At 35.2% G+C, this 14,416-nt stretch overlaps 2 protein-coding genes across 3 annotated transcripts in view; one reads left to right on the forward strand and one right to left on the reverse strand.

Moving 5' to 3' along the window:
• The window catches only part of iqgap2 (IQ motif containing GTPase activating protein 2), a 52,741-nt gene that overhangs the window by 9,319 nt on the left and 29,006 nt on the right, over positions 1-14,416 (reverse strand). For both annotated transcript variants that reach the window (XM_058774823.1, XM_058774824.1), the window contains 20 exons: positions 13,455-13,542; positions 12,536-12,699; positions 12,363-12,450; positions 11,722-11,882; positions 11,470-11,636; positions 11,243-11,367; positions 10,159-10,322; positions 5,859-5,949; positions 4,746-4,913; positions 4,244-4,386; positions 3,981-4,151; positions 3,329-3,412; positions 3,145-3,216; positions 2,987-3,056; positions 2,673-2,881; positions 2,193-2,345; positions 1,662-1,825; positions 1,210-1,434; positions 457-597; positions 28-112 (listed from right to left, as the gene is read on the reverse strand). In XM_058774823.1, the coding sequence (XP_058630806.1) occupies positions 28-112; positions 457-597; positions 1,210-1,434; positions 1,662-1,825; positions 2,193-2,345; positions 2,673-2,881; positions 2,987-3,056; positions 3,145-3,216; positions 3,329-3,412; positions 3,981-4,151; positions 4,244-4,386; positions 4,746-4,913; positions 5,859-5,949; positions 10,159-10,322; positions 11,243-11,367; positions 11,470-11,636; positions 11,722-11,882; positions 12,363-12,450; positions 12,536-12,699; positions 13,455-13,542 (2,733 nt within the window). The remainder of the gene's footprint in view (positions 1-27; positions 113-456; positions 598-1,209; positions 1,435-1,661; positions 1,826-2,192; positions 2,346-2,672; positions 2,882-2,986; positions 3,057-3,144; positions 3,217-3,328; positions 3,413-3,980; positions 4,152-4,243; positions 4,387-4,745; positions 4,914-5,858; positions 5,950-10,158; positions 10,323-11,242; positions 11,368-11,469; positions 11,637-11,721; positions 11,883-12,362; positions 12,451-12,535; positions 12,700-13,454; positions 13,543-14,416) is intronic.
• Positions 5,969-10,152, forward strand: f2rl2 (coagulation factor II (thrombin) receptor-like 2). Its single transcript, XM_058774827.1, has 2 exons — positions 5,969-6,961; positions 8,813-10,152. Exons 1-2 carry the CDS (start codon positions 6,898-6,900, stop codon positions 9,832-9,834), a joined length of 1,086 nt encoding a protein of 361 aa, XP_058630810.1. The 5' UTR covers positions 5,969-6,897; the 3' UTR covers positions 9,835-10,152.

Consider the following 14,416-nt stretch of genomic DNA (forward strand, 5'->3'; position numbering starts at 1 on the left):
GTACCACTTAAATTTTTAACAACTGACCTTTAATAATTCATCCTCTGTGGCATCAGGGAATTTCTCATGAAGCGTGTCCTTTAGAACTTTAGCAATATATCTCATGCCGTAACTGCATGCAAAAGAAAACAGATCAAATGATGCAAAAGTAAAAATCAGATTAGCAGCAGAAAAAAAAAAATCTGGCCATACCTTACAATAATGAGATGACTGTAATGCATGAGCAAAATATTACACAATGCTGTATTTTGACTATATGACTAAATGACTATTTTTAACTACTGTGCTGCCCCCTGGTGCACAATGACACTGTTACATTGTATAAAGTTGATGTATGAAGGAATCCTTCATAATACAATAGGCATATCTGACAAACATAACAAGCGATATGAAAATGAACTGCATGAATCAGAACTGAACATCTGCTTGAAAGGCTGGGATGGTCTTCATTCTTACGGGATGGTGTCCAGCGATGACATGATTGAGCCGAGCACTTTATCTGTGACCGTCCGGAGCTCCTGATTGGAGGATTCCAGTTTAGCCCTCACTTCCTCGTGTGACAGAGCCTGCTCTGGCGTGACCTCATATGGCAGCTTACTAGAAATAAAGTCCAACAACAGTAGTGAAAATAAATACATAAAAAAATCAAATAAATAAAACTGTTTTCTTTTGTAATTTCTTTTAAAATGTAACTTATTACTGTGATGGCAAAGCTGAATTTTTAGCAGCCATTACTCAAATCATTCTGATATGCCGATTTGGAGCTCAAGAAACATTTCTTATTATTATCAATGTTGACAACAGTTGTGGTTTTTGTGAAAACCATGATTTGTTTTGTTGTTGTTTTCTTTGATGAACTGCCATTTCAAAAGAAACATTATTTATTTTAATATATAGATATTTTGTTACAGAGTAAAAGCCTTCACCGTTGCCCAAACCTTTAAACAGCAATATATATATATATATATATATATATATATATATATATATATATATATATATATATATATATATATATATATAAAAATAAGCTTGTTTATTTGGGTCATGCAATTTTCATTGTTACAATTTTTAAATAGTATGGAAAAATATAAATATGCCAACAAAAATGAAGGGACATGGATGTAAAGTATAGTCTAAATGAAAGCTTATATAATAAGTGTAGAAGATGAGAAAATATGCAGATGGGTGGTGTGTGCGTGTTTAAACCTGGCTTCTCCTGTAGCGGTCTCTAGCTGATTAACCCAGGCCTTGTAGATGTCTACAGGGTTAGTGTTGATGCCCAGGTTCTTGTCCTCAATGATCTCTTTCACCACAGGGCCTAGAAGCTGTCTGAGAGCATTCTGCCCACGAGCACCACGGTAAAAGCTCAAAACCATCTTAATGACTGTAGGGTTCCCTGTCACTATTTCCTGGATATGATCCACCTTAGATCTGCCAGAGATGACAGCAGAGTAACAATTATATTTGCCATACTCAATATTATAAAGACATATTGTAATCACAGACATTTGACTGACACATTTGTTACATTAATTATGAATTCAAAGGTATATCGGTCTCTCTAAATCAGTGCTGTTTTTGCATGCTCGAGCTAACAAACAGTATCTATATCTTTAAGACAGAATCTTTAAGATAAGTATATCTAAGATATATCATACTTGATCTCTTCTCGCAAGGCTGACTCAAAAAGCTTGAGCAGTAAGTACTCTTCCCGCTGGTTTGAAGCATAGTTATACAACGTGAAGATCACAGTGTCCATGAACTTGGTGGATTTGTTCTGGGGCATCTGGAAGATTAGCTTGGCCAGGTATGAAGGATTGGTCTGTTAAATGAAGAAAACTCATTGATTAACAAATATAACTGAAAGGTACTTATACAGTATTTATGAGTTTTATACATTCCATAAATGTTTAAAATATTTTTTATTATATATTTTAATACATATAAATAAATTATTTAGAAATATAATTTATAAATGTATGATTGATATATATATATATATATTTTTTTTTTTTTTTTTTTTTTTTTTAAATGAACAAGCTAAATTATTTCCTGTGGCAATCAATGCTAAATTTAATTGGAATATTCCATTAAAGCCTTTGGTCAGCTCCAAGCTGCAATTCAGCATTCCAATCTATTTCTTAAATGATTTAAAATGACTAAATTCGTGCCAAAGTTCTTTATCTCACTTGTAGAAGGTAGAAAAGATGCTGATAGGCCTCTAGTTTCTTCCTCTTATCTTTGCTCAGGCCCTTGATGCCTTGCTTTTCCCCCATGGCCAGATCCTCTTTGCTCATTTTGTTCTTTTTGCTCTTCATCTTTTTGCTGTGTGACACCACATCCTGAGACAACGTGAGACAACATAGCAGTAGTTAGAAAAATTAGAATGGGTCAAGGGTTCATACTCGACTGGTTTGAACATCTGTAGCTGCTTCTACTCTCATGAGACTCCTAAGAAAACAAATATGCTGTTGTTGTTGTTTTCTCTCAGTGATGTGTATTTGCTTACAGTAGCACTTTCCCATCATGGGAAAACAGAAACCTATGCATATCAAAGGATAATGTAACATTATCTCATTAAAGTATATCCAGCAAGCAAAGAGATTGTTAAGTTTTATGGATCATTTAAAATCACCGCATGAAAGCACTGAAAGCAAACTGCATCTAACCTGTAGTGTGATCCTGTTTTTTACTAACAGGCCAATTTTAATATCCATCAAATTCAGATCCTTTTCCATTTGCTGATTAGAACGAATCTTGGTGACCACTTCCTCTCTGAGCTGTGTCACTTCTTGTTCCTCCTGTAAATCGAGGCTGCTTTGTTCCAGCAAATGTACAAATTTACGGACCACTGAGAGAGGGGGGTGCTGAGAACCGGCTGTTTGAAAAACAGAAAAACACAATCATCTTTACCTTACAAGCCAATCAACTATGCAAGTAATGTAAATTAATTAATATATTAAATATAATGTTATTGACTTACTCAAGGTTCTGTAGTCCACTCTTGCTTTGTTAGCCTTAAGGTAAGCTTGAATCTTCACTATTTCTTTCTCCTGAGCATGACACACAGAATATGCTATTTTCATGAGTATAACCGATAAAGAAGCTGCTCGTTCACATCAGTGCTTGTGCGTGACTTACATGGTCTTTAAAGTACTGCAGTCTCCTTGTGTAGCTTCGTTTAGCTTTCCACATCTTCACCACTGACTGTAACTAAATTATAGAGGAAACAAGTTTTCCTATTATGCATACTGCACTTCAAAGCAACAAGGCAAAAGATGATGAAATGCTGTAATAAATGAGCATCAGCGATCAGGACCGTTACCTTAATCACACTGCTCACACTGTCTTGGAAGGTCTTTAGTCTGTCCTTATACACTCTTCTCTGTTTGTAGCCCTTCCAGGATGCCTGTAATCATAAACCAAACCCCATGTGAACCCCACATCATATATATATGTTCCTAGAGAATATTGGTAGTTTATTTTCTTTTGAACTGAGCTGTAGAGAAAACAATACAACTCTAGAGTTTATCAAGCCTATTTGTTTTTTTTTATACTTTCATTGTATAATGTTGATATTTCGTTGTCATTGCTAATTTTATTGTCTCTTAATGTTTTGAAGAGTTAATAATTAGATTTACATGCTTTTGATGAGTATCATATTACAAAAAAACTATGAAACCACTCACTATAATTGTTTTCTTTAATAAACAATCCTAATTTAAAAAAATAACAGAAATATTATTATAAGAGAATCATTTAACATTTTTAATTTTTATGCTAAACTATTCAAAAATGTTGAGTCTTAGAGCTTTCAAATTATATAATTCCTTTTCTTAAATAGGAACTTTATTAAATAAGAGTTAATGATAGTAACATTTTACTGCATGTTATTAACTTATTACTAAGGTTGTTAGTGGCCTGGTATACAAGTAATCAAGTTAATTATCAATACTTTACATTAAACAGTTAAGCACCTGTAGTTTGATGACACTCGGCTCTTGCTTTCGCAGGTACTCCAGCCTGTCATTATGTGCCCGCCTCACCAGGTATCCACGAATCAGGGCCTGAAGCTGGATGATGAGCGCCTCATTGGCCAACCACAGCTGCTCTCTGTTATACTCCACTGTTACACTGCTCAAAACACTCTAGTTAGGGGAAAGACAACATGAACAACAGAGCTTACATACTTTAATTCAACACTAAAAACCGTAAATGTATGTTTGTGCTGAAGACATACCTGAATATCTTCTTTGGTGAGCTGTGAACTGTCATGGACAAAATGATCTGGCTCAACCCATGTCCCTTCCTTGCTTTCAATGTTGTAGAAGTAGTCATATTTATCCTTGATCTTGTGTTTCACCCATAAACTGCCACTGGTTCCTACAGAAAAAATGAAATTATAGCACTGTGATTGCTATTCTTCATGAAGAAGTTATTCTTCACAGGAGCTATAGACATGCATATGTCTCTGTCTGAAATCAAATGAATCAGTAAATGTTTTACTGGCAAATTTGACACTATTATGATTGTTAATGATAGCAAAAAAACATACAAGAATACACTACTGAACCATGCAGAATATGCTGCTAAACATATAATTAATTTTGTAATTTATAAATAATATTTTCTAACAGCATGAAAAGAAATTCTCCAGCCTGAAAGAGTAAGGCAGATAAGTTAATGTTCAAATTAAAGCTAGACCTTCCAGATCGCAGTCATCAAGGGTGAGATAGAGATACCTTGTTCTGTTTGAGTGCTCTGTAAGTGAGCGAGCTGGCTGTGGTAGACATGAGCACATTCAGACAGCACCGCTCGAAGACCTGCATCAGGACACCGCAGAGCAGCTAGTGTGGCCTTAGCATCTCCATCAGATACTGCCCTGTTAATGTCTGCTACTGCCTCAGCCACTGAAATCATTCACACAAACGTAAGAATTCATTTTATTTTCTTAGTAGTAATATTTCAAGATTTCAACACTTACTGGACTGACTTAGGCAACTTAGGTTTATTTGATTACCTATACATCATCAAACCATGTTAAAATGTATCAAATATGATATAACAGACTTTTGAGGAATGTTTATTTGCAATTTCTCAATCACCACGGTATTGCATTGTATTATATGTTTTGCCCCTCACAATAAAAACTACAGAGCTTCACAAAACGAAGCATTTTACTAAGGCATTATTTGGACATGAAGTGACAACTGATATGTATATGAACCGATGTAAGTCTGACATACTGTTTTAAAAAACTCATTGATTTACATCACAAGCTATGAGAATTTCACCTTACTTTGGTCATATAAATATCAGCAGCTGCACCTAATTTCATATTTTTCTCAGTTTGGGCCTCTGAATAAAATGTATGTGTTTATTTCCTTCTTAAGAATGAGATCCATATTCTATTATATCATACTAAATAAGCCATAAATTCCTTGTATATCAAATATGCTACTCAATAAAATCACATACTGTATGCAACCTTTTTTATAAATTTTTAAAATATTTTGTCTAAAGGGTCATTAAACTGTTTCATTAAAAAAAAAAAAGAATTTCTGACTATTATTTCAATTGGTAGGCTTTACTTTTGTAATCATTGAGAATGGGTAAAGTCACAGTTCTTCCTAAGACTATAATTTAATTTGTGTAAATGTTATAAAGATTTTACATGTTTTTACTGTAGTCAGTTTAAATATTAAACTTAATAGACTTGAAATGTCATAGGTTATTATGTGGATCATATGTATTAATGCACATTCTTTATAGAGATGTGTATAAGACATGAATAGACTGAACAGGAAAGCTAATCATACAGCTTCCATGCAGCTTATATTTGGTTGCACACTAACATTTGAGTGCGTCCTCCTGGTCCCGGTTGGCAGTGTGCACAGCCTCCTGGATCTGGTCCAGCCACAGCACAGCAGATTCATCTCCAGAGCTCTGTTTTACAGCACCACACGGTCAGCACATGCTTCATACAAACAAGTGAGACTGAACACACTGTCACAGGGCTAAGAAATCATCTGCTATAACAAACCAAATTACTCTAAATTACTCTTCTACAAATTACTCTCATCTAATCAACCAAATCAAGTAAAGGTGGGAGACATTCTGTGCAACTATCACTGGTTAAACGGGAATTGTCTCTTTGGGAAATGCCTTGTTTTTGTTGAACAGCAGTCATATAAATAGCATCTCAATACATGATGCCAAACATTAAGAGCAAAAAAACATTATTCATGTGATATTGTCAAATTTGGGTGGTCAGATTGCAAGGCCATACTGTCTTTTACATACTGCAATGATAGAATAAAAAAAGAAATCACAAACTGATCGTCTCGACTACTGGGAAAATGAAAGATTTATCATTCTACTGATCATTTATTAACACTGATATTCAGAAAGACAAAAATAAATACCATTTTCTTTATCTGAAAGGAGAAGTTATGAAGAAAGAAAGAAAGAAAGAAAGAAAGAAAGAAAGAAAGAAAGAAAGACAGAAAGAAAGAAATTATAGGGACACATTTATCCAATAAAGGACTTGTGGCCAGAGACATTTTCAAAATACCATTTAAACATTACTCTGTGCAATTTACGAATTATTTATGGACAAATGTTTGTAAATAATTTGGTCCATGAACTGCATTCGGAGGAAGTCTCTCGTCTCGCAGCATTTCCTGGCATGCCTGAATAATGAGCCCTGAGCAATTCTGACTCGGACTCCCCAAGCCCTTGACAGGAAACCAGCACAATATCACACCCTTCGATGTAAACTCCTAACTTGACAGTTATTTGTCTAGAGAGTGATCCTCAAAAGAGTCACTCGTAGATCATTTCTAGTTTGATGAACAATAGTTTGTAAAAATTTACTGGAAAACCCTTTCAAACATGTGGAGAGTTTTTGTGCTGCTGCTATTACCATTAATGTTTGAGGACTCGCTTCAAGATTCAGGTAAGAGAAAAACTTTTCTCTTTCGGTTAAAGATCAACAGCTGATTGCTATGTGGTAGAGATGTGAATTTGGACTGAAATCAAGACTTTTGTGAACTGACTCTTTTAGTCAGAGCTACTATAGCAGTCTATGGCGATCAACATTTTCAATCACCTAAAATAAATTATTCTCTAAATACAATGTGAAAAAATCTAGCAACATATCGATGGTGAGTTTGAGAATTTTAGGTGGTTATACGCTGCTGAAAGAACAGCAAAAAGAGTCAGAGACATTACCCCAAAATAATACACTAAAATAAATTAAATGTAGTAAGTAAATATAATGTTACATAATTAAAAATGTAACACTTTAAATCAATTATTAACCTTAAAAAATGTCTGTCGTGTGGTAAATCTGGAACACCTGCGCCTAATCTGTGCCTAAATAACATTAAAAACTGAAAACGAACAACCTTTATTTAATTTCAAAAACTGTCTGTTCAACTGGTTTTAATGTTTTTGGTCACTGAATCTCAAATTCAATTCAGTGTTTTCCAGATTTTTCTAGTTAATAAAGTAACAAAAATATGTTTTTAGTATTAAAAGTGTAATGTTATTATTATTGTTAATCTTATTATTGACTACACAAATTGACTAAAACTTGAAGCCATGCCTTATGGAAGCAGAATAATGAAAATAGTTTTTGAAACATAAAGCATGCTGAATTCCACAAATCGAAAAAAAGATGCATTGCAATTAACAGTGCTTGCATTTTTAGGTCCTGAAATTTAACATAGTTGTTTATTTAAGCTGTGAATATTTCAATTCAAAATATTTCACACACATTTTCATAATTAAAAATTCAACAATTCTTATTCCCCTTCCAGAATTCATTACTGTTTCCCGTAGCCTACATGCAAGCAGCTTTCTCTACCACAAAGGAGATTATAATGCTCTTTTACCCAATGCTGAAGTACAGAACTAACATTACATCTGAGGAAGACATACAGTATATTGCTTTCGGTTGCTTAGTTTCTGTAACTTTGTATCATGGCTTGTGTGACACTGTGCTGTAATACTGGGTTTCCCCTCATACGTCACACTCCAGGATTCCCCAACGACGCGCCTCAGTGAACTAATACAGTGATATAAGACCTCAATCAGCATTTCCACATGTTTATACTGGCCCCGATAATCAAAACTTCTACTTAGCACTAGCTCCATTTCTGCAAATCAGTTTTTGTAAATGAATGACTTGATCCACATATGGCCTGCTTCATCAACAGCCGCTTGCGCCACCTGCTGGTGAGCGGCTGACATCAGCTGGAGATCATGCATCGGTGCTCTACTGCTATTCCTGCCGTTCCCTGAATTTTATGCCGAATTTTAACCACTGAATTTGTGGCAGCGAATCTGGAAAGTGAAATAAAGTGACCGAAATTTGCCTGTCGAATATTATAAATCGTATTTTTAAACAGATTGAATATTTTGGAAGTGAATTCTGGAAGGTGAATATGAATGATAAAATTTTTAATTATGAAAATGTGTGTGAAATATTTTGAATTGAAATATTCACAGCTTAAATAAACGTTGTTAAATTTCAGGACCTAAAAATGCAAGCCCTGGAAATTCAATGTATCTTTTTTTCGATTTGTGGAATTCAGCATGCTTTATGTTTCAAAAACTATTGTCATTATTCTGCTTCCATAATGCCTGCTATTAATTATTATCCAATCTAATAATTTCTGTTGAATTATATTCACTTCATTTCAAATGTAACCACATTTTCAGTATGAATCTGTGTGAAATGTAATTACTGACTAAGAACACACTGTATAAGTCTTTTAATGCTGTTTTCTAACCTTTTTTTTAGTATCAAAAGATTCCAGAATCATTTTTCCAAACAACCCACCTCACCCAAAAACATATCCTGGAACAATAGTCTTTAACTCATCCTTCCAGGTGCCTGTGATAAATGTCAGTGCCAATGTCATCGATCACACCACTGGAATTGTCAGCACTAGGATCATTCCATCCGCGTACATCCTAGCCATCCTCATCGGGATCCCCTCTAATGTTTTTGTGCTAACCTGCCTCAGCGGAAGAAAGAATCTTTCCAGTGGTATCCTATATCTTAGCCTAGCATTTTCAGACCTTCTCTTGCTACTTTCCCTCACACTCAGAGTCCACTATCACCTCAATAACAATGACTGGATCTTCGGAGAGCTCGCCTGCAAGGTGGTGATTGCCTGCTTTTATGGGAACATCTACTGCTCGATCCATGCCCACATGTGTATTAGTGTAATGCGCTACCTTGCCGTGGTCCATCCGTTCTTCTACAGGACAATGTCGAAAATGCACTATGCGATCTGCACCAGTTTATCCATTTGGATGGTTTTTGTTATCGCGATGATACCTGAGTTTATGATTCAGCAAAGCTACCAAGTTCTTGAACAAAAGCTGGTGACGTGTCATGATATCCAGTCCTATGAAAAAGCTTTCAACCAAGCTTTGATTCCATACAGACTAAGTCTAATCTGCCTGGGGTTCATCCTGCCATCGCTGGTCAACACATTTGTTTACGGATCCATCATCTACCATCTAAATCATTCCAATCGTGACTGGAAACACTACATAAAGGCCAGCACGTTGGTGTTTGGAATCTTTTTAGTGTGCTTTGCCCCATGTAATGCACTTCTTTTTGCACACTATGTGAAGCTGTACACTCAACAGCAGTATGACTTGTATTATTACTACAAAGCAGCCGTATGTCTGTGTTCTTTCCACAGCTGTCTGGACCCCTTCCTCTCATATCTCCTCACAAAGACTTCAACTTCCCAAGTCAAGTTTAGATCCTTTAGCTCTAGAGCTCCGATAGCTTTGTCCATGAGTTGAGTCCTTTTAAATACCAGGATGTTTTTGTTGTGGCCTGCGAGGGGGGCTTCCTTATCTAAAAATGGCTTAACAGTGGGTTGAGGATGTTATGGTTGGACTTCCCACTTTACTTTAGAAGAGTCTCCTGACTTGATCAGGAGTTGGACACTTACACTCAAGTGTGAACACGAAACTAAATTAATATTAATACAAAATCTTTGAGACCGGGAAAGTTGAGTGTTGAGTAAAAAGTGTCCGGATCATTTGTATAAGAAAAGAGTATCTGAAATAACAGATGTAACCTCTTAGACATTTCATTGGTTCAGCACTGTTATTCTGTTTCACCTTGCAGATGAGGTCTTTTGTGGTCAGCAGTAGATCGTGATAGTGTTTGGCGTTGGCTGGATTGACTCCCTGTAGTTTAGCTGTAGGGAGTAGGAGGGTGGCGAGTGTCTTCTCTGGATCTCCAGAATTTAGGGCTTCGTTGATCTCAGCGATAGCGATGACTCCTACACAGGGAACATGGAAATGTTATGTGCTCAACAACTGGAATATTCAATGGAATATTGGAATATGATTAAGAAAAAGACAAACTGGTTGTTTATACATTAGCATGTTGTTTCAAGATCATTTATGTTTTATATTATAATTGAATGTTGATCAAAGCCTAAATGTTTATTTGTGAGAACAATAAAACTTTTTTTGTGAGATTTCAATACATTGGATAAATGAAGTTCAATTTATACACATTATTGGGTAACTTTTTATAAAACAGACATTCTTTGTATGAAAGGCTCATTGTATTTGACAGACCATCTATGAAACACATCATTACTAAGAAGACCACTTAGTCTGTTTTTTATTATATTACATAAATTCATTAAAACTCAATACATTTTGAAAGGGAAAAAACTATTGAAATACTTCCATTTCCAACTTCTGTGGTGATCATTTTGAAATTTACACTACTGTTTGAAAGTTTGGGGTCAGTAAGATTTTTCAAAAGTTTTTGAAAGAAGTCTCTTATGTTCACCAAGGCTACAGTTATTTGATTAAAAATACAGTAAAAACAGTAATATTGTAAGATATTATTACAATTTAAAATAGCTGTTTTCTATTTTCATATATTTTAAAATGTAATTTATTCCTGCAATGACAAAGCTGAATTTTCAACAGCATGATGTCACATGATCATTCTGATATCCTGATCAAATCAAATCAACTGTAATACATTTCAGGATTCCTTGACGAATACAAAAAGAACAGCATTTTTGTGAAATAGAAATCTTTTGTAATAGTAATGCCTTTACTACCACTTTTGAGCAATTTTATGCATCCTTGCTAAATAAAAGTGTTAATCTCTTAAAAAAATCGTACTAACCACAAACTTTTGAACAATATTGTATAATTTATTTCAAAGTTTGCTTACTCTCATGTTCCTCGTGCACCTGGACATTGACAGTGTCGATGCATTTCTGAACATCATTCCAGGTGAGGAACTCTTGACCCTGAGTGAGGGACTCAGCTCTCAGACGGATCAGTGTGTCTGCATATCTAACAAAGCAAAACAACCACTTAATTAAGTAAATAACTAAATTGTGTTTTAGTGTGCCACATAGTATGACACCTCTTTTTCAGACAGTAGTATCACTGTACCTCTGTAAATTGTCAGCATCCAGACCACTGAAGCCCAGTGGAGAGTCACTGAGCTGCTCAATGACGGCCACAGAGTCTTTAGTGTCCAGCACCTCATTTAACACAGACACAGCAGACAGCATCTCCACAGCTACACACAGCTCCTCATGAGTTAGACCGGCCTTGTTCTGAGATGGTAACAAATGAAAACTAGTTTTGTAAGTAGGGACAAGAAAGAGCTACACATGGAATCAGAGAGTTAAGAGAGCTGACCTGACAGCCGAGCTGCAGGCTGAAGAGCTCAGCCTGGTACAGGCTGGCAGCAGTGTGATAGATGATGGGTAACTGGGCCTCTGGTTTCAGAAGCGCCTCCACGGTCTCTTCTGGAATGCCTCGTCGAATAGCTGCATTGATCGCAACAACCGCTTCCTGCTCTGTGTTCATTAAGTGCACAATAATCAACAGTATCAGACAAACAAACAGAAAAATTATACAGGTTCAAACTGAATAGGGAAATACAGTATAAACTGCTTTTAGAGCGTTTTTTTTAATAGATCTGTATCAGTCCACTTTGGTTATATAATGGTCAATATTGGATATTTAAGCTCAGTTTCCCTATTTTAATAATTCACTAAATCTTTAAAAACACTTTTAATACATTTTATTTACTTCTTTATTTCTTTTAATTCTTACCTTATTAACACTGTTAAATGTTTACAAAATCTCAATTTGTAAAAAGAAAAAAAAAAGAAAAAAATCATTTTACATTATAATGTTGTGATGCATAAATTCACTTGTCACGATTTTGAATGAGAAACAATGAAATACAGAGCTTCATATCTACAGATATATCTACTCTATATTCTAGGCTATTTTATCAGCTAGGCAAGGCTACATGTATGTGTGCAACATACTTCGTTTCTCGGCCTCTGCAAACTCGTTACAGGAAGTGATGACCCTCTGAATCTCTTCCCTCTCCAGCTGAGCACCTGCACCAGCATCCTGCATACAGATGTCATAAACATTCTCATCAAACTCATTTGACTGAAAAGTAATTTCACCTAATAAGGAAAGTCTGCTTTAGTACCTTAACTTTATGCTCCCTGTAGGATGTGAAGTGGTCCAGGTAAAAGCTGGAGTTGTCATCAAGGACTCCCACAAGACCAAGTGCAGGCAACCTAAGGCTGGCCAGCAGGGCTTTCTGATCCTCAGCATCAAGAGCCTGATTTAAATGTTGAATAGCTTCTGATGCTAGAATGAGAAAATCATTATTATATAACATTTATATAATACTATGCCATACAGTATGTATCAATTGCAGGGCATCCCATAAATAACTATCCATTAAATTAAAAAAAATATGTGGCACGGTACACAGATGTCACGGTTCGGTACGTACCTCGGTTCGGGGGTCACGGTTTGATACGGATCTGTTTTCACTTACATCTATTTATTTATTAAATTTTGATTCATTTTGTAGAATTGAATTATAAATTAAGCTGGTATAGTATCGTAAGATATTTTTATGGTATCGTGACAACCCTATTATACACCACATTCCTTGTTTCAGTTTAACCTAATTCCCATATTTCCTCCGTCGAGTTTAATATCTTCTTTTTTTTAGATTGTTTGTTCATTTATTCATTCATACAGTAGCTGGGCTAGCGTCACTGGAAAAGACGCCTAGTTGGTACGACAGGGTAACAGAGCATTTTCTTGAAAAGGAATGTAGGGCAGAATTTACGTATAAATAAATGGACAATTTTTATGATGTAGGCCGAAAATGAGCTTCCCCTCTTTGAAAGACCAGCAGCCGCCACTGGTACTGTGCCACCCCTAATATATATATATATATATATATATATATATATATATATATATATATATATATATATATATATATATATATATATATATATATACATATACTAAATATTCCACCTAAATTGTTTTAATTTTTTCAAATTTATAAAAAAAAAACAGAAATTAACACATAAAACACTTACTGTTCACAAGGTCTATACTGCTCTGGATCTCCTGCTGAGTCAGCAATTCTTCATACACATCTCTCTCTTCAGTTGCAACAGACGAGCGCTGAACACACACACAAACAATATGTCACACTTTATTTATTAACAAGACTTGTTAAAAAAAAACAATCATAGATTTGGTGGTGCAGAGGACAGGGTAAACTCAGGGAAAGTAATGAGAATGCTATTGGTTTTATCCCAGCGAGACATGAGTTATCACCATTGTGCCTGTGAGCAAAGATCTTAACACCAGGCCAAAAATTAAATAATAAAAAAAAAATCCCTGAGCAATAATACACTATTCACACAACCTTAGATGTGTACACACAACAAAATGACTATTCAACTGAGCCAACATCAGGGGATCAGGTGATACTGGAGTCAGCAGAGTGTGTGAGGAGAGTTAGAGGGCATCAGCATTTAACTAGCAAGGCTGATTCTGTTATGTTTTAATCAAAATCCTGCTGATTTTGCAAGTAAAGGAATGCTGGAGATTGTTTGGAGGCTGCAAAAAGGCTGCAAAAAGAAAAAAAGGAGACTGCAAAAAGAAACAGACAAACTTGCTTTGCAGGCAACCTTTGGATATTTGCTTTCAGCAACTTATGAATAGTCCTCCCAGTAAATTAGTGCTCAATCTTTAGGTTAAAAAGATTCAGATATTCATGTGTCTGGAAGTTTTTACTGTTCGCCTATGTATGACTAAGGCATTCATACAGTGCATAATTTCAAAAACCCAATTTAAATCAGATTTTAAAATCACATACAAACGTGGTTTGCATTGGTTTTGTAAAACATTATTTCTGACAGGCAGAAATATTATCATTCTTGCAGCATAATATCCATAAGGCTGCTGAAAATTCTGCTTTGCCATCACAGAAATAAATGACATAAAATATCTTACCAACCACAAAACTTTGAATGGAAGGGTTTTTCTAAAT

Source organism: Onychostoma macrolepis, chromosome 05 (assembly GCF_012432095.1).
Source record: "Onychostoma macrolepis isolate SWU-2019 chromosome 05, ASM1243209v1, whole genome shotgun sequence".
In the NCBI taxonomy this organism is placed as follows: Eukaryota; Metazoa; Chordata; class Actinopteri; order Cypriniformes; family Cyprinidae; genus Onychostoma; species Onychostoma macrolepis.

Excerpts from the sequence above, each read along its gene's own strand:
- f2rl2 (XM_058774827.1), top strand. The coding sequence starts at position 6,898 with ATGTGGAGAGTTTTTGTGCTGCTGCTATTACCATTAATGTTTGAGGAC. Across the intron at positions 6,962-8,812 it reads GGACTCGCTTCAAGATTCAG|TATCAAAAGATTCCAGAATC; the intron begins GTAAGAGAAAAA and ends CCTTTTTTTTAG.